We start from the raw sequence: 20,629 nt of genomic DNA on the forward strand, positions 1-20,629 counted from the left end.
CCCAGCAAACAGAGGTTTGCTGGACGCCATTGGCCATCCTCCAGTGAAGTACCGAATTGCTGATGTGTTACCTTGGACACTTTATGGCCTTAAGACTGAAACTGTGTAACCAAATAAACCCCCTTTTATAAAAGCCAATCCATCTCCGGTGTTTTGCATTTTGGCAGCATTAGCAAACTAGAACACTCATTGTGTTGTAGAGTCCTGTTTTTTTCTTTTACTTTTTATTCTAGTAACATATATACAACCTAAAATTTCTCTTTTTAACCACATTCACGTATATAACTCAGTGTTGTTACATTACATTCACAATGCTGTGCTACTTTGAATGCCCTATTTCCTGTGTAATCTCCCCCTCCAGGTGCTCTATTGGACGACTTCAGGCAAGTAATCCTTTGCCCTAGGCTCCTTTGACTTAATTGTTTCTTTCAGTACTTTAGCTGTCTATGAGCTGCTTCTGCCTGCAGGTTAGGTTCTGGGAAGGCAGGTAAGAAATTAGTTTCCTGGGTCAGTCTTTCAGGCTGCCACTGATAGACTGGCACAGATATACAGGCACCCCAGTATGCACATCAGAGCTACTGTGCTCCCTGAAGCACAGCACCGGGGACACACACTGTCAGGCCCACTCCACAATGCACCTGGGAAGGAGTAGGGGAGAAGCCAACAAGAGGACCACGAGTTTCTATCTTGACTCAGCAACCCTTTAACTGTTTCCTGGAGTAAGATGGCTCTGCCAGTTTTTGATAGGTGTTCAAAGATTCTGTAGGGGAATAGCGTCCTGGAGCATCTGATGCTACCATCTTGGTTGACCATAAGCATGCAAAGCATTTTTACATTCTTTTAAAAATATGCCTTCATAATGATTCTGAGAGATACAGGTCTTAACCTTTTGGATGAGTAAAGTTTCATGAGTAGTTTAAGGCCACCTGACTGGTTAGTAACTAAGAGGGGACTATAAGAACCCTGTTATTGTAGAGGCACCAAATGGTGTCCAACATACAGCAGAGCTCAGAATACATTAATTCTTTTCCCTTCTAACATTTCAATTTGCTTTTTAATACCACATACAATGAATTTTTCCTTAAACCTCAACATTGTTAATTTAAATAAAAAACAAATATATTTAGGGGAGTTGGATGTTCAGAGTTGATTTACAGGATATCTTTTTTATAAAGCAAAAAATGAATTGGCTCATTACTGCTTTTGCTTTTTGAGTCAAAAGTTTGTGATTCTGAATTTTTCCAAAGCAAGACACTACAGGTAATGCCTGAGCATAGTGCCTGGCACAGTTTAAACACTAATAATGGCAGGTGTTTATTATTATTATGCATCTAGTTTTCACTTAGCAAATATAGTTTATACACATTTGAAGTACAGCTTTAAGAGGTTTTGAAAGAACTAAAAGCTATATAAATTCTTTTTGCCAGCTACAATAACTTATTTCCAAACTAGTCAAGGCTCTTCAACTTGAGTTCTTAACATGCCTTTGTTTGGGGTTTGGAGATCTTTCCTCTCGTGAGTAGTGTAGATTGGCACTCAGCCAGGTTCTGAGCATTCAGTGCTGACTATGCCACTTGAGATTTAAAACCTCTGGGCATCTTTCCCCAAGGAGCAAGGCCAAATCTTCTGTATAAGTTCTCATGACTTTATTTCTGGGCAACTTTCACAGGAATGGATGCCAGCAAGTAAATCAAATTCCACTAGCAGGGGGCCAGATATTCTGCTAAGCTGCTACTTCCTATCCTAACTGTAGTGGGCTGAATGGCAGCCCCCAGATATATCAGGTCCTAATTCCCAGAACCGATAAATGTTATCTTATTTGGAAAAAGGGTCTTTGCAGATATGATTAAGTTACAGATCTTGAGATGTGGCGATTATCCTGGATTATCTGGGTGGGCCCTATATGTCATCACAAGTGTCCTTATAAGAAAGAGGTAGACCGAGATTTAACACACACAGAGTAGATGAGGAGGCAATATAGCCATGGAGACAGATATTGAAGTGAGGTGGCCAGAAGTCAAGGAATGCAGACAGTCACTGGAAGCTGGAAGAGGCAAGGAAAGCATTCTCCAGTAGAGTCTCCAGAGGAAGCGTGGCCCTTCTTAAGCGTGATTTCGGCTCAGTGAAACTGATTTGGATATCAGGCCTCCAAACTGTTGCATTAAACCACCAAGTTTGTGGTGATTTGTTACAGCAGCCACAGGAACTTAATATACTATCTTAGTGCATTGCCATAATGAAACCTCATGCACTCTGGCTTTCATAACAACTACTGTACCCCATATATATCATTTTCCGGACTCTCAGTTTCAGATACTCATTATACAACATACGTTAAAACTTCAATGTATAAATGGATATACTCACTTTCCCCGCAGCGCACTCAGTCCCATCAAGAGGGGGTCCCTTTTTAGTCTTACAAAAATAGGGATTATCAGGATGGCTACACCACAACTGCTTACAGGGGTCAAAGGTTCGAAACTGAAAGAGAGAGAATCAAACTCTCAATGAAATACTGAAACCATGACATGCACCAACAATGTAATCTATACAGTATCTTCATATCTGTCACTTGGATATTTTCATTTCAAGTTAATAGTCAAAGTTGCAGCATTTTAAAAAATGTTGCCTAAGAATTCCAAATAGAGAATACATTTATTTGGCTTTTTGTAAAATAACAATGATTTGTCTGGGATCCCCTGGTTATTTAACTTCTAATATTTCTGTGTTCCATTTCTTATTTCAAGCTTTCAAGTAGACAATATTGGAATTTTGAAGAGAGTAATTAATTATTGTGAACATTTTAAATATGAAAACTTATTATAATGGTTAGGCAGCACTCAAGCCATCAAATGGCTCCTTTTTATTCCTATAGGTATGAACTAGATGGTCACATAAAATAATAAAAATAGCCATCATACTTAGTTGACTAAAAGCAGAAAATATCTGCCAAGCTTTCTATGTAACTCATGGTACTTTATGTGTAATAGATACCACAATACATCTATTTAATTTATAAAGTACTCTTCAATATATTTGATCCTCACAATAACCCATTGCTGAGAAACATGAATTACAAGTTAAGGTTATAGTTATGGTTATGAGTAAGACAACAACAGAGCTGAATTAGAACTTTGGCTTCCTCCTTCTTAAGAATGTGTGTGTGTGTGTGTGTGTTTTAATTTTTCTAAAACTACCTCATAATAGTCAAATGCATGTGTACACATACACACATATTTGCATGTGCTTTCTGCTGATTTGCTCTTTCTCTGTAAATGTAAACATCTTACCATTCTAGATAGATATTTTAAAATATCAAACACCAGTTTGCCCACATTTCATTGCCTATAGTGCTAATTACCCACATACAGCTTGCAGTCAAAGATTTTTTTTTTATTACCTATTTTAGACCTGGATATTTTTGTTCCAATCCCTATTACTTAATGCAAAAATTGTACTTTTCCATGATGCTGAGCCAAAGTTTTAGAATTCTCAGATCTAAAACATGAAAGTATGTAATTAAGAGTGGACAGTGCACCTCACAGACAGACCAAATGGCTGTTGATAACTCTAAAAGGAAGACTTCAAAACCAGATCAATTTCTTCTTCCATGAAATAGACTTAATTTTCTTGCTCTAACACATAAAGCTTACTTCAACATATAAAATGTCCTTCCTTCCCTTTTCTATGAGCTATTAAAAAACTAATAAGGAAATGTAAGAAAACATACCTCTAACCTTAATAATTACGTGGAATACTGGCTTCAATGGACTCCGTTGAGCATTTACTGTGTGCCTGCATTGTGCTCGGCACTTTAGTTACATTATCAAATTTAACTCTCATAACAATACCATGAGATAAGTGCTATCATTATCCACATTTTACACATGAGGAAACTAAGCAACAGACTGAAAAGGTGCTCAAGGTCATAAATCTAGTAAGTGCAAGATCTAGGACTTGACCCATCCGGTCTGACTATGGAGCCCATATTTCTGACTACCATGCTATACTATGATTCTCATATGAGAATACAACAAAACAACCTTTCTTTCTGGTTATAGATACATGGAATCTTGGCCAACAGGTTAAAGAAAAGCAATTGATCTAAGGCTTGAAATTAAAAAAATCTCCGAAAGTCACAAAAATGAAAGGAGGAATAGAGCAGAAAATTTTTAAGGCTGATAGCTTTGGTTTCAAAGTCCAGCTCCTCCATTTACCAGATGTGTTGACTTAAGCAAGTTTCTTAACCTCTGTAAGTCTAGGTTTTCCCATCTTTAAAATGAAAGAATACCACTTGCTTTCTTGTCTGTCATAAGGATTAAATCAGATAGTATATTTAAAGCACTTAGCTTTAGTACATAGCCACACAGTAAATACAAAATAATGGTATATATTTTTATACTTTCACCGGCCAGTCCATAATGTTCACCAAACAGGAGGAGGGCAAATAGACTTCAAGATGCAAAATCTAAATTAACTGTTAGTAACGTACCGCAGTGCACATTTTATAGCCAACACCAAAATCAAAACGGCATTGCTCATCCATAGAATAATTGATTCCTGGAAGTTCTGGGAGTTTGGGCCAATCATGTTCAAAAGGGTCATCAAGAAGACAGTCATAGGAACTGTAGGAAGGAAAATAGCATATGCAACATATATAATTAAATGTTCTTTTTTTTTTCATCTCATGTCTTAGTGGCAAAGCATTCTTAGCTTATATACTCTGATCAGATCACAGAGCAATGTCTCAAAAGTATGCTCTTTAAGGTTTTTTGTTTCAATTTCATTTAGAAAAAGACCTTCTTTCTGATTCATCCTGGGAAGGTAAATCAGGCAGGATTTAGGAATGCAGTACTGCTGTGACAGTTTTATTTGTATCACTAGCTGGACTCCCACATGGAGTGGCAGTGCAAATCCTGAGACCTAGACTATAAGGAAGTCCTGGTACAGTGTGCAGGAATCACACGACCATCCCATCCTTATCCTCAACTCAAGTTTGACCACTAGTCAAAGACTCCATCAAGAATTTACCATGAAGTTCTGATACATGCAACAACATGGATGAACTTTGAAGACATCAGGTTGAGTGAAATAAGCAAGACACAAAAGGACAAACATGTATGATATCACCATTATGAAATAATTAGAATAAGCAAACTTGTAGAGTCAGAATCTAGAATATAAGTTACCAGGGGACAGGGTGGAGGTAAAGAATAGGGAGTTAATGCTTAAATTGGACAGAGGTTCTATCTGGGATGATGGAAAAGTTCTGGTCATGGACAGTAGCACATCACAGTAAATGTAATTAACAGCACTGAATTATATAATGTGAATATGGTTAAAAGGGGAAATTTTAGGTTTTATATATGTCACTAGGATAAAAGTCTTTTAAAAAGTCATGGGACTATACAACACATTCAACCATAAGGTAAACCACTGACTGTAGCTAATATTATAATTATAAAAATGTGCTTTTGTCAATTGTAAAAATGTACCACACCAATGAAAGGTGCTAATAATAGGGTGGTATGTGAGAACCTTGTACTTCATGTATGATTTTTCTGTAAACTTATAATTTAATCTCATAAAAAAAAATAAGCATACAAAAATTATGCAGGGCAAAAATAAAGGAAAGAAAATACTAAAGAGAGAGAGAGAGAGAGAGAGATGAAAGAACTTACCAAAGGGAAATCATAGTTAAACATTCTCTTAAATCCTAGGCTTATATCTTAAAATATCTTGATTATATTTTGGAAACTTTGTGCCAAATGCTCTGAGTAATAAGAAAATGTTTATAGTGAACAGTTTTCATTCAGCGGGAGTTTCTGTCATGAGCAAGGTCCTAAGAGTCTGTTTCAAATCCATATTTATGCTATAATAGAAGTGCCTCCATAACATGCAGCAAGGGACGTACTGGATGTATCTTTTCAATTCCTGACCACTGCATCGGGACCAGTGGTAACGATGAAATGCTGCTTGCACCAAGGGAGCCATGACACTTCCCATAGCCGTCTCGTCGCCACACCTGTTGCCTTGTCCATCATGTTCCATTCCCAACCTAGAACACGAAAGGTAAGAATCACAGAGGCTAAGGCTTTTGTTTAGTTTCTGCTCTAAAAATAAATACTGGGAAATACACATTTTTAAGCCAGTGTGGGTTTCTTGGAGGAGTCACAGAAACTGTGGAATAGAGAGCAGCTGACAGAACTTCCTTTATTATACTATAGCTCTCAAAAGTCACAGGAGTGACTCTCCAAGCAAGAGTCAGTCATTTGGTTTCAGTGCACAACCTCTTCACTGTTCTCAGCGCCTCACATTTGGCAGGAGACCAGAACTGCATGCTGGCATGCACTCTGCCTAAGTGTGAACAATACTGGGAGAAGCAGAAAAGAAAAGACCCTTTTTTGCTTTATAGCGGTCAGCTGCTGACTTACACATGGCCAGTTTCATGGGCTACGACAAAAGCAGATGAAAAACCATCCTCATGATTCAGGGTACAACTTCTTACTGGGTGACACATGCCTGTGACTGGAGCATATCCTGCAGAGAATGACAATTACTTTTATTTTCATTTTATGAGAAAACCCATTAAGGATTACTATTGGATCTTTGCCCAGGGCAAAAGAAAAGCTTTTCAGGAAACAGGGGCAGTATTATTTCACAGATATCATTGTTCCACATTCTCTTGGGAAAGCCACAGGTAATGGTCTCTAAAAGGATTCATGTGGGTCTGCATTTTCTCCTTTCCTAAGGGAAGGAACTGCCTGGGGTTACCATTCTGTTTTGCCCACCAACTAAGCCTTGTCTGTTTAGTGAATGGCTCTTCATGTCATGGTATTGGTGAGGGGAGCCAGAAATTCCATCAACATTGAAAAGGAAATCATCAGTCTGCTTTTTCCAAAGTCCACATCAGAGTTTATTAGATAAATGTAAGCTGACTTTGGAAGAAAGCTCTTTGGCAGCAGTCATTTCTCAAGGAATCTTTTTCTTCAAACAGTTAGTGGAAATCACACTGCGTTTTACAGCATCCCCCCGCACCTCAAATGCACAATCATTATTTTAAAGGCAAGAATGATTTATTATGGCATTTAAGTGGCATTTAACATTGTGAATTCCAAAGAAGTCACTGGAAGAAATAGCAAGAAAATGTATGCTTGGCTGATGCCTGGTGGAAAGTGGGTAGAGGTTTGAACATTTGAACAGACTGCCTGATTAAGGATTACTTTGAAAAAGACACACCCTTAAGTTTTTCTTCTACATATTAATGGAAATACCTTGCATTCCAGCAGGTCCAAAGTCTTGCCTGGTTAAAAAAATTGCATGATCATGGTGTTCTGAGTGGTTGGGATCAGATTTTTGTTGTTGGCAAGCCCAGCGACAAACGTTCTCCAAACTCCTGGATGGGTTTCCTCTTTCTATAAGGCTGATGGACTAAGTGGAAACAATATGTTAAAGAAAGCATTTTCCCAAAGACTTCCTAAAATTTAATTACCTTCTCTGGAGCTGAAATTTGGGATCATGGTACTGAAACAGTGTTTCCATAATATTATTTGGGGTTTATTTAGATATTTATTTTAGTTTGGAATACTAAGTGTCCAGAAAGGTATCATCATATGGGGATCAATATTATCTGTGTGAAGTTGACTGGCACCATTTGTGGAAATATCTGATGCTAGGGCTTGCTATTGTTGAACAATTCAATATTAGTCATTTGAGCAAGAATTGTAGTAGTCTAAATATTTCCTGATTTAGCTTGGATTTTTAGTTTCATAGATATTAACAACAAAAATAGAGGGAAAGATCCTGGCATGAGAATTTTTTCCCAAAAATGTTAAAGTAAAAGATCTTAGGTTGAGATTTCTGTCTATTTCTTGTGGTCAAGAATTAATCAGTGTATGGGAAGAATATAAGTTCTTCAATGAGCTGGCAAAGGTGGTCAAATCACAGTTTTATGAGATATGGTCAAATTACAGTAAACTCACATTGAAAAAAAGAAAAAGTTTTTTTAACCTAATGGTAATGAATGGATGCACCCTTATCTTGCAGTTCCAACAGATGAATTCAAGTTCCTTGGAATGTTGCAACTATCACATTATAATCAGGATCTAAACATTCAGAGGGAAAAAGAGCCAATCCTTACAAGAGCCAGGAGCCATATTACCCAGAGTAGTTCTAATGGAATGAGAAATTGAACTTGGAACCAAAAATTAGCCCCCTACTTGGATGACAGGCTGAAAGTTTTGCTACATTTCAGCAAATGTTATTATCAGTGTTTACATTTTAAATAAAATTCATTTGGCTTGTTTTATGCTGATCACATACTTCTACAAACAAATGATTTATCAACCAACTAAAAGCTGCTAACATCTCCAGCTGGAGTTGACTTGTATTCTGTGTTATCAACATAAAGTAGGTGAGGTTTATGGAATAAACTAAATATAGATGACACACTTGCATTAGCAAATGGTAATTGGATGTTAAATAGACAATGAAATGCAAATACATGGATTTCTCCTGATTTAAAAATGCACAAATTATGAGTAGTTCATAATAAGGAGGATTAATTATGGGGGCTTGTGCATCTTTAAATATCGAGGAAACCGTCTAGTTACTTCCTCTATGTTTCCTCCTCAAAGGGAATTAATCAGTCCATCCAAAACAGAATTATTTTCTTTATTTCCAAGGACAGGGAAGAAGTGACATTTTAAAGGTAGTTGGAGTTAGTTACATTAGTAAAATGCCTACTATGTGCATTTCATGTCCACCTTTCTGTTTTCGAAAAGTTAAAAATTCTTTTAAGTGAAAAATATTTGTCATGTGCTTCACTTTTCTTAAGCGGAAAGATATACATGTAAAATAATGTTTTTAGCAAGCTGAGAGAGGGCAAGGAATTTTTCTCTTTTTTTGTTCACTGATCTACTTCACACACCTAGAAAGTGTTTGCCACCTAGTAAACACTCGATATAAATGTTCTGAAAGAATAAATGAATCACAAATTTGATGATAAAGGTAGACCAAAGAAATTCTCTTTCCTCACAATGGTATCCATTCGTTTACATTCATACAGCCATCCCTAAAGTCAGGATTAAAATCTCCACCTCCATTAGACAGAGGAAAACAAAGCAAATGTGGCAGTTTCCCCTGTTCAGTTCAGAATTGAGGATCTATGTGAGACATATCTATGCCACATGTTAGCTATAGCTTCAGCAATTTAGTCTTCTATTTGCTAAGTGAGTCCCTAAAGTTCATAGTTGACATATTTTAAGGAGTTTTTTACCTTTGTATAACCCAGCATTATCACGCGTACCAGCACCACGTTGATATGCACTCCAAGGGACTCATCATGGTAAATTTCATTCACCTAGAAACAAAGCAGATAATTTTTCAAAGAAAAGCAAAACAAAGGATTTCATGAGATGCACAACATTTAGGATATCAGTCTTATAATCACAAGTACTAGATATTAAACACTTTTTTTTTTAATAAGCTTACACTGAACTCTGGAAGGAAGTTATATATATTTAGCTTCAGAACAATCCTTGGATATGTGGATTATTGATTTTTTAACACCCACAGGGCCACAAAAATAGTTTGATAAAAAAAAATTTCATTAAACAACTGTAGTGCTAACAGAGTCCCACATATGATATAATCCACATATAATATTTACCAAAAGCAACCACACAATGATGACAATATCTGCTTGCATTGGGCAGCTGTGCAAAAGGAAAACAGACAGCAGGTATTTGTCCACTGAGATGCCCGTGTCACCTCCAAGGAACTGTGTTTGGTGGGGGAGCCTGTAGGGATAAGGTTGGTTTGCAGGAGCTGTGGTGGTCTGTCTGTGGGCCAGCAAACTGGCAGGCACCAAGCTATCCCTCCCAGTGCATCCCAGAAATGCAGCAGCTGGGGCAATGTTTACTAATGGTGTAAGAGTCCTTCAAAATGTGAATTACTCATGTGCTATACAAGTGCTTATCAGCCCTGGATGCAGCTCGTAAGAGCCACAGTGAGTCCCTGTATTTTATTTAATTTTTTAAAGTTAGGATGAAAAGTAATTTATTATACTTTTAAATCATAGACATTGGAACTAAAGCAACCTCAGAGGTGATAGTCCAAGTCCATTTTACACAGACGAAAAAGATGCAGTTTGTAGAGATTAAATGATGTGCAAAAATACACAGTGAGTTATTAGCAGATATGGATGTAAAGTGACTTGTAATCTGTATTTTCTGACTAAACTAGTGCACAATTAGCACTAATACAGAACACTTAGCAACTTGGCAAATGCTAGCCAGAATGAAAGGTGGAGTTATCTGGCTAGATTACAAAGTTCTTAGCTGTTCCCAGGAACAACGACCCAACATTTGTCTCAATAATTAAAAGAGGGGTAGAACACTAACTACAATTCAACTTGAGATCTAAGAGATTTGGACAGTAGGCACAACAAATGTAAAATCTCTAGGGAAAAGACAGGCATAATTCCATAAAAAGAGGTTTTAAAAAGAAACATAACTTTAAAATTGTAGCAGGCTCTAAAAAAGGAAAAAAATCATGAATCATAAAATTGTGAGTTGCCACAGTGATCAAGAAATAGAAAGAAATGTGATCCAATATGACTGGATCCAATATGACTGAAGAGAATATCTCAAAAATCAAGGATCTGAATGTAGACTGAAGGCATACTGAATTTGTAAATGGAACATAAAAGGGAATAAGAGCTAATGTGCAGTGAGATGGTCATTTTTAAATAAGATCTGGGTAATCTGATATATTAAAGATGGCAACATGTAGTTTAACAAGAAACAATATAGAGTCCTTTTATAGTAGGAAAAATGCATACTATATATACATACATTTACAAACACACACACACAGAGAATGGTAAGACCCAATTTAAAAACTGTTCAAGATAAGTCAAGGTGTGGGAAAAACAAACAAAACACTTTATTGAACTCTTGCATTACATAGGTGGGCAGGCAAGTTGTCCCAGTATAGACCAGAACACACTAGAAGTATTGAGTTCATTTTTATGTGTTGTCTTTAAAACAGGTGTTGACAGGCTTGAATGCATACTGAGAAGAGCAAACAGCAAAAAGCCTAGAAAATGTACCTAGAAAAGGCATCAAATAAATAAAGGTTGAGGAGATGTAGTGGTTAAGAACCTGGATGCCAGAAATGAACAGTCTCAGTTGAATTTCTGGCTCAACCCCTCTCTGGTTATATGATCTTCATCTTTCTGAGCCCCAATCAAATAGGCACAAGGTTGAGGTAAGAATTAAAAGACTTAACTCTTGTAAACAAATTGCTCAAAATATTTTATGAGCAAGAGGAAGAGAGGGATGTTTAAATACATTGGAGTATGGGTGCAAAAAAAAAAACTTAGAAAGAAGATTTACTAGCTGCCATATAGAAGAGGGGTTAGATTTATGCTATGTATCTATTTAAAAAAAAAAAAACAAAAAACAAAAAACCAAAGAAACCATAGGTTCACATTACCACAGAGGTACATTTCAGTTTAATATAAAGAAAAAATGAATGCTGGAAAAAAGCTGTCACTCTTTATGATCTTTTTGGTCATGGGTAGATTCTCTTATCTTACTCCACACTTCATATTGCCTTATTAAAAAATGAATCCTCCCCTCCTTTTCTGGGTTAATTATCTGATGAGAAATTCCTAGCATTATAGTTCTGATGCAATTAAAAAGTCTGAAGTTAGGGTTCTCTCCAACATATTCTTCCAGAGATACATGGACTTAGGTTGCTATCTAAGAACCTTCTTGTCAGGCAGTTTCGAATTAAAAACATCTCTTCACATACAAAGTTATAATGTGTTTTGCTTAATGCAGGTGAAATGTAAACACATTCAATGTAAAAAAAAAAGGTTGAAATTAACGTTAATAATAAATATAATAAAGGGCCAATAAAATTTAAAATTTATTAAATGTAGTTAGGTAGAAAAGTGAATTAATTTCTGGAAAAGGAAGGGCGATGGAGGGCAGGAGGCACTTACAGCCATTGCAGAATAGCAGTAACAACTGTATTTTTAGGTGTCACAGGAAACTTCTACATCAGAAAATATTAGAAAAATAAAATAAAAAACCGTTGTTAATAATGACAAATCATTTGTGATATTTGAGCTAGTTTCAATGTACATATCATCACCCTAGATTGGTCAATTCATTTGTAACTGGTGAATTTGAATATCAATCAGTAAAATACAAGAAAGACTAATGGGCAATAAAGAACATGTTCAAAAGGTGATATTAGATTATAAAATGCATTAAATGGCACATTTTTACTCAAATTTACTATCCACCAAAGAAAACTATTATTTAATAAAAGCCACCATTATGCCAGCCTAATCTGACAACAGGGTAATCCAGTAGAAACCAAAATCAGTTATGGAATGCTCTGAGACAGCACACATTTGTAAAACAGTCATAGGAGATACATAAATTATTATAGGTATAAACAATCAAATGCTTTTATATAGTAGAAAATACACTTTCAGTGTGGTGAATCAACAAATATCAGACGTCATCATGCAAAGCACTCACTTATTTTCCTTTTCAAGGATAAAAAATTTGCATCCTATACTTTATTCACTTTTAAAATGTTCATAATAATTGGCTGCTATTCATCTTGCCAGGCCTTGTCAATAATGGGAAACAATGTTTTTAGACTCTAAGACACATGGAACATGATAAGAGTTGGAGAAATAATACAGCACCATAGGATTAGACAGCCAAAGGCTTGGACTCTGACCCTGGCTCTGGCACCTATAAAATGAATGAACTTGGAATAGAGACTTGACCTCTTTAGCCTCTGTTTTCTCATTGGCAAACTGTAATTGTACTTGTTCTCTGTGATTACAGGGTTGTTGTTCAAATCAAGCAAAATGCACTCAGTAAAATACTAAGTATTTTAGCACCCAGCCATCTATCTATCCATGCAAATTTTTAAGGATTTGTGGATGTATTTTCATAATCTACCTAAAAAGAACAAGAAAACAACTGTGTCTGCTGCAGTTTTACTGGCATGGAATTCAAGATTCTTCTACTTGAAATTAAAATTTGTGAAATCTAAATTGAATGAAAGATGTGGATTAAATTGTAGGAAAAATTCTTGAACAGTTTTCTTTTCCCCAAAAATGCTGTCTAAATGTTACAGTAAAGCTCTTCCAGCAGATGGCAGTATGCACATTTTAGAGGGCATTAGGACAAGCTGCTTAAATACACCTGAATGTACTTACCTGCCAGTCAGTATGTGTACCTATTCCTATATTTACCTATAAATAAAATAACTTTCTTAAAATTAAAAAAGACATTGAAGATATTCTAGTATGAAGAAAACTCATTTGACTCTTAAAAACAAAAGTATTGAAGAAAACCTTTATTTAGATTTTTTGTGTCATTTATAAAAGGCATAAAGAAATTCCCATGCTCTTGCAACAGAGTATCAAAAATCTAACAATCAATAAATAACACAAATAACTAAAAGCTTATGACAGTGAATTAGCTGCTTGAATCTGTGAACATGGACTAAAATGGTATTTCTCAAGAAAGCAGTTTTACAACTTTTATGACAAGGAAAGCAGTTTTCCCCAAAGTAACAGCAACATCAACAAACAGAAACAACAGCTAATATTACATAGAGCTTTCCTGGTTTCATTAATTTTTCTAAATACTTTACCTATGTTAATTTGAGTAACCTTTGCAAAACTTTAGAGGCAGTAATATTTCTCCATTTTACATCTGAAGATAGGCTCAGAAAAGTTAAGTAAACTTGCCCAAGATCACACCACTAGTAAGAAGAGTCGGGAGGCAAACCCAGCTAGTCTGACTCATGTCAGTATTTTAGCCATTTTGTTACATCTTCCACACACCTGCAGATTACTATGTGCAAAAAAAAAATCTGGTTTTAGAAAAATCAATAGTGATTTGTCACTTCTGAGTTTTAGAAACTGGTGTGGAAACATATTGAGAAAAATAAAACTTTACCATTTTTTCATTATCTTTCCTTTGTGTATATTTTAAAGAGATGGAGTGAAACTCTGAATTGGATATAAATAAGGATTTCTTGACAATCACTACAACAGTATTCCAGAAAATAGTGGGAAAAAAATAAACAGGAGCTAGAGCTGAACACTAGACAAACTGAATAAAAAAGGAAAGATAGGGATGAAATTTATGATCAGTGTTTTGAGTTGCAAGAAGTGTATTAAGCATAAATATTCTAAGCAGTTACATATTTGACTCTGCATAAAGCAAATCAAAGTACTCCAATGCAAAACTGAATAGCCTTTCACCAAGTGAGCCAACCCATTGGACCAGGGATAGATTTTCTATGAAGTGTTAGGGGTTGAACCCAGAGTCCTTATTAAATTACCTGAAAGAAGAGGTAAACAGAACATTAATTCAATTTTCATATGACCTTAAATTGGACGGGGTTGCTAATGATGTTAAAAGGAAAAAGAAAAAGAAAAAAAAAAAAAAAAGGTGAAATCAAATCAAGTATTCCTTCTTTGAAAGGAAAATTTCTTCCAGGTTTGTTCCCGGACAGGACAATTTCTCCCAGGACATTTCCCTGGCAGGACAATCTGACCTGCTTTGTCTGACTAGCTGATGAACAACTTTGTCTAGCCTTAACAAAGCAATACTCATTTTTCTTTCAGATGGGTGAATTAGGTCTTGAGTTGCAGTATACCTTAATGGTTAAGAACATGGGCTCTAGGGCCAGACTTCTTGGGTTTGATCTTGGTTATGTGACCTTGGGTGCATTATTTAATGTCTCTGTGCCTCAGTTTCCTAATCTGTAAAATGGGATAATAATGGCACCCTTCTTGTAGGATTGTTGCAAGGAATAAATTAGCACACATGTAAAGTGCTCAGAATGGTGTCTAGCCCTTGCAACTGTGACAAAAGCAACAACAAATTTTTAACCATCATAATCATTATTATTATTATTCATATAGACACAAATAAATAGGACACATATATGATTTTTTAAAATAGACTTTTGGTTAACTAAGGAAAAGCAAGTGATCACAAGATAGCCTGGATGATTTGGGCCAGGCATAAAAAAAATCTGAAATGGACTGGGAAAAATATCACTTGGACCATGACTATCCCCTGTAGAGCTACAGGTTCCAAACACATACCTATTCGAATTCTTACCCCCATACTGTATATTCCTTTTACTCAGAGTAGGAGGCTAGCTATCGCCCAAGTAGCCAACTCCTGTTTCCTCATCTCCAAACTCATGCTAATAGTAACTATTGCTTATGAATTCTCTACTCAAAGATTTATTGAACAATTTCTATGTGCCCCATTGTTCTCCCAGTGGAGAACTGAGCAGTAAATAAGGTAGAGTCTCTGTTCTCACAAAGCATACATTGTAATGGGAAAACAGACCTTAAACATGGAAAAATAATAAATACAAAAAGGCATGCCAACAAGCTCATTTCAGATGGGAATAAGCATCATGAATAAAATAGATCTCAGTAACAAGATAGGGGATGAGAGGGACAGAAAGGAGATACTTGAGAGGAGATAGTCAGGGAAGGATATAGTCCTGGGGCTACTTGAGAAAGGAACATTCTAGGCAAAGGGAAAGTCAAATGCAAAAACTCAACATACATGATCCTGAAAGCTTAAAACTCTACAGTAGAGACACCCTTATCAATGCTTTATAGACTTAGACCTAGAGAAATTGAACAATACTTTTCTCAAATGAATGGAACTAAAATTCAAATAAGTCCATGTGATTCCAATGCCTTTTCTATTTTCACAATTACCTAACTTGTCTTTTTCTTTCCTGTCATAGTGGAAGTACTGAGTCTCTATTTTCTGTAAGCCTCTCTTTCCCACTTCCTTAGGGACACGTACTTCCCCAAATCAATTCCTTTTCCCTTATTCATCCTCTCCCTTTCTTAGAGGTCCCTTTCCTCCTTCATTAGTGTGCTCAATTCTCCTTCATCTTGAAAAAATAATCCACCTACAATGTTTTGCTGCATTGATAGTTTACCACTACATTCTTAAATGACACTATTCTTTTATTTATTTATTTTTTTAGGAATATTCGCTCCCTTTTCTTTGTCCAGCCCATAAATACCACTCTTTCTCAAGGTTTTGTTTTCAACCTTCTTTTCTCACATTTTCCCTGCAACATTTTATTCACTGCTGTTTCTCTAACCATTAGCTATAAGCTGATGAGTTCCAAATGTTTATACACACACACACACACACACACACACACACACACATAACACTGAATCACCTCTTTTGTGCTCCAGAGCCATCTGTTCAACTCTAGTTAGAATTATCTATATGGATGGAAGCCAGATAGATACAAAGTACAGTTGCCCTCTCCCTAAAACCTTTTCTTCTCTTCAGAATATTTAGTCTAAAGACTAAATCATTGTTGATTCCTTCCTCTTCTTTGAGTATTATCGTCAATCTATTGCCAAGTTTTGTGAACACGTCTCAAACCTATATCCTCCTGTATGCCTCCGCATCCAGCAACATAGTATCCTTCCAAAACACTTGACTGCTGCACTACTATGTTAAAACTTCTGCAAATGCTTTAACTTGGGTAACCTGGGTCTGTGAATTAAAGGGTTAACTCAGAGGGTTTGAGGTATTGAAACCCTGTGCATTCCAAAGAAAAGACAGGATTTGGGCCAGCTCTGGGCGATAACTCTGAGCTCTTGGAATATCCGATAAGACACTGATAAGAATGTGTTTGTATACCTGGGGTTTTGGCAATGTCAGATAGTTTATGCTAACAATGTGATTCATGGTGAAACCCTATTTTTGTTCATTTGGGGGCCTGGGCACACTGTTTCAGTCTGATCTCTGAGAGGGCTGGAGAATGAGTAGCTAAGTCAGTCACCTAGATGCTCAATGCTTTGGTAACTAACCCCCAATAAAAGCTCTGGCTTTCAAGGCTTGGGTGATCCTCCCTGGTTGGCAAGACTTCATACATATTGGCACACATAATTACTGGGAGATTTAAGCACTGTCCTAATTGTGACTGAAGTGTGACAACAAAGGGAGAGGACAACTAGAAGCCCATACCTTGTTGCAGTTTGCTAACGCTACCGTTATGCAAAATACCAGGAATGGAATGGCTTTTATAAAGGGGATTATGTTAAGTTACAAATTTACAGTTCTAAGGCCATAAAAGTGTCCAAACTAAGCCATCAGTATGAAGAAAGGCTGGTGGTGTCTGAACACCTCACTGGGAAGGCATGTGATTGGCATCTGCTGGTCCTTTGCCCCTGGGCTCTGGTTGCAAAACGGCTTTCTCCAAAATGTCTCTGGGCTTCTGTCTCTCTTACCTTCTCTCTCTCTCAGCTCCTGTGCATCCCTATTTGTTCTCCCAGGGCACTTCTCTTTAAGCATCTGGGGATCCTCTCTTAGCTTCTCTGGGGCAAACTCCAGGCTTCATCTCTTAGTTTAGCATTGCCAAACATCTTTCTGTCTGCATCTCCAAGTGTCTGGGTCTGTTTTGGCTCTTAGCTCTCTTAAGGACTACAAAAACTAATCAAGACCTGCCCTGAATGGGTAGGGGTCACATCTCCATGGAAATGATCTAATCAAAAGGTCCCACCCTCGGTTGGGTGGGTCATATTTCCATGGAAACAACCTAATTAAAAGGTCCCACCCAACATTAGGTTTGCCCCCACAAGACTGTATCAAAGAACATGGCATTTTATGGGGGTGCATAACAGATTTAAAACAGCACACACCTGGTTCTCTTGTACTCCATCCTATGTGCCTTTTTCCTTCCTTCCTGATTTTTGTATGTATCCTGTTTTTGAAATTTTTATTGTAGTAACATATGTACAACTCAAAATTTTCCATTTTAACCACTTCCAAGTGTAAAATTCATTTCTCTTAATTACATTCACGAAATTGTGTTACCATCTCCCACTTTTTTATCTGTATCCATTTGATGTAATAAACTGCAACTGTGAGTACAAGAGCATTTTTGAGTTCTGTGAGTCCATCCAGCTAATCACTGAGCCTTGGGGTGACAAAGTACCCATTGAAATAATTCTTCAGATGGGTAGATTTTAAGGATCAGATGGTTATTTTTAATAAATGTGAATCTGTCCTTTTATGTTGACTGTGCTTTTACCTCCTTTAAGCATAAAAGGAGTTTGGGATGGAGCAAGAATAGGTAATTGGCAGCAAGGCCTCACAAACTCTTCTGGTCTTTGGAAGAATGGAAGCACACCAAAAGTTGAGGTAGGATCCCTTCCCTTGAGAATGAGAGAGAAGACTTCCTTAGCAAGTTGAAAAGTTCTTCTATGCTTTAGGATTCTGGGGAAAATAAAGGTGGGAGTCATCCTGGGAAGGATAAATTCAGTCTGATATCAGTAACATAAAAAAGGAGTCTATGTCAGGAAGGGAATTTGGGGCTGCAGAACCAAAGGGGAAAGAGGAGAGGACATTTAAATACTTCAGTGAGAATCAAAGGGACTTCTGAGGCAGCAACACTGTGGATGCTGTTATGTTAATTTAACCTCTTCCAGAATGCCAGGTTCATGATCCAGGGAGGGTATGCATGTTTATTTAAGGAGTGGTTGAAGTGACTTGTGATGGCTCCAATCTGTGTTTGTGAACTGGTATGTTCAAGCCACACTGGAAAAATTTGGCAGCCTGTTGAGGCAGGGAGGTATAGCATAAACCCCAAGGAGTTTGGAGCCAGTTAGGCAGTGGGTCATGCCCGACTTCTGGAGCTTACATACCATGTGTCTATGTTCATAGCAGAGTGCCCAACAGTGTCTCTCTCCTCCAAATCATTCTAGTGAATTCAGAATTCTTTTTCTAAAATAGATCAGATAAGGCACTAATCTTCTTAAAAACCTTTAATGGCTCTTTGATAGCCCCTTCATATGGTGATATGATTTTCTTAAGTTAGCCCAGCTTCTCTATCCAGCCTTATCTTCTGCCATTTCCCCTAAATTCCCTTCAATCTTACCAAACAGAAAACCTTCAATGGCCCTAATGATACCACAAGCTAATATATTCAGTATCTTGTTACAACCTGTTCCCCTGTCTTCCAAGCCCGATCTTCTCTTTATCTGGCAGGGAAAAGCCAATTCATTCTCCAAAGTCCAAATCCAATGACACATCCTCTATGAAGGCTTCTTCAGGTGCTAACTGCAGTATTTGCCCAACCACATCCCCTGTTATTCAATACATGTTTCTGTTGTACTTTGTGCCTGAATCTTTTGAAGCAACTATCACATTTATTATTATTACTTGTTGATTTGTTTGTCTCACCTGCCGTAATTAGTTTCTTGTGGAAAGGAGCTAAACTTTATTAAATTTTGCCTCCCTAAAATCTAACAGGGCATGGCCTATGAGAGGCTATATGCTAGGTGAATAAATACCTAGAAGTGTAATGTGAGTTCAAATGTAAAAATGAATTATAGATACTGGCTCAAAATAGAAAACTGCTACCTGATTTGCTTAGGTTGCCCGAACCCATGTACTGTCAAGATAAATCTGCTTTGTTCTCACAGTCAACATTTCCAAGAACACTAGTTAAAAAATCAAAAGCAGTGTAGAGGTTTAACTACCATTAAGCAACCATAACCACACATACTGGTAACCTTTCAGTAATTTTATTAATGCTTTCTTAGGAACAGAGTATTTCTGAGGCATTTATATTTTATTTTCAAAATATTATGTGGAAGACTGCCATGTCTAGATAACACATTTATGCTATTATTAGCTTAATGTCCATAAGAAGTCAATTTAGATGAATAAAATAATTAATGAATTTTCTCTTTATTACTGATGATTACATGGAATTCCAAGTTTTTTTTTTTTTTTTTTGTAAGGCTAAGAAGCATCCTTTTAAGTGAATTATTTTCTTTTCATGTAGTAAATCCTGAGATTAAGGAATAGACTCAATTCTCTGCAGGGCACTGAAAATTTTAATAAGCACAGTAGACTCAGAAGATGGCTTTATAGATATTTGTAGATCTCAGTAAAACATGGACACCTGCCACAGGCAACAGAGTGATGCTGACAGAGAACATCTGGCACTTTGAAAGGAATCAAAACCACCCTCTTAACCACAAAATTTGCCTTACTGCCCCATTAGAATTTTAAACAACATTGCTAACTGCTTTGATTCAATCAGGCAGGTACCTGAATTCTCATTTCAATTACTTTAATGGTATAAACAAAGTACAGAAGCAGGTAAAGACATAAGCATTTTATTCAGAAAAGGATATATTAAATTTCCCAATTTTGTAACAGTAGAGAGAAGAGCACAGAGAGGAAGAAGAGTGGGCTCTGAAGGCAGATGGACCTCTCGGGGATCAAGTCATGCCCCTACAAACTTATCAGCTGCGCAAGCCTGGGAAAGTCATTTAACTTCTCTAAATCTCATTTTCCCTTTTTCGAAACTGTGACTATCAATGGGTTTTCAAGTATTAAATAATTCATATAAATTATTTAGCACAGAGCCAGGCACAGAGCAAGGGCTAAAAACATGCTAGTTTGTAGTAGTATAAGCCTTCATTCTAACATTAAATCTTTCTTCTGAACCTAGACATGAAACTAGAGGATTTCAAGCACCTTCACAGGTTCATCACTAACCT

At 36.7% G+C, this 20,629-nt stretch overlaps 1 protein-coding gene across 1 annotated transcript in view; it reads right to left on the reverse strand.

Annotated features, from left to right (window-relative positions):
• The window catches only part of ADAMTS3 (ADAM metallopeptidase with thrombospondin type 1 motif 3), a 298,466-nt gene that overhangs the window by 51,244 nt on the left and 226,593 nt on the right, over positions 1 to 20,629 (reverse strand). The window contains exons 6-11 of the mRNA XM_037829948.1: positions 9,278 to 9,361; positions 7,275 to 7,431; positions 6,435 to 6,540; positions 5,915 to 6,058; positions 4,493 to 4,625; positions 2,368 to 2,481 (exon numbers count right to left, since the gene is read on the reverse strand). Of these exons, the coding sequence (XP_037685876.1) occupies positions 2,368 to 2,481; positions 4,493 to 4,625; positions 5,915 to 6,058; positions 6,435 to 6,540; positions 7,275 to 7,431; positions 9,278 to 9,361 (738 nt within the window). The remainder of the gene's footprint in view (positions 1 to 2,367; positions 2,482 to 4,492; positions 4,626 to 5,914; positions 6,059 to 6,434; positions 6,541 to 7,274; positions 7,432 to 9,277; positions 9,362 to 20,629) is intronic.

The sequence above is a fragment of the Choloepus didactylus genome, chromosome 3 (assembly GCF_015220235.1).
Source record: "Choloepus didactylus isolate mChoDid1 chromosome 3, mChoDid1.pri, whole genome shotgun sequence".
NCBI classification, from domain to species: Eukaryota; Metazoa; Chordata; class Mammalia; order Pilosa; family Megalonychidae; genus Choloepus; species Choloepus didactylus.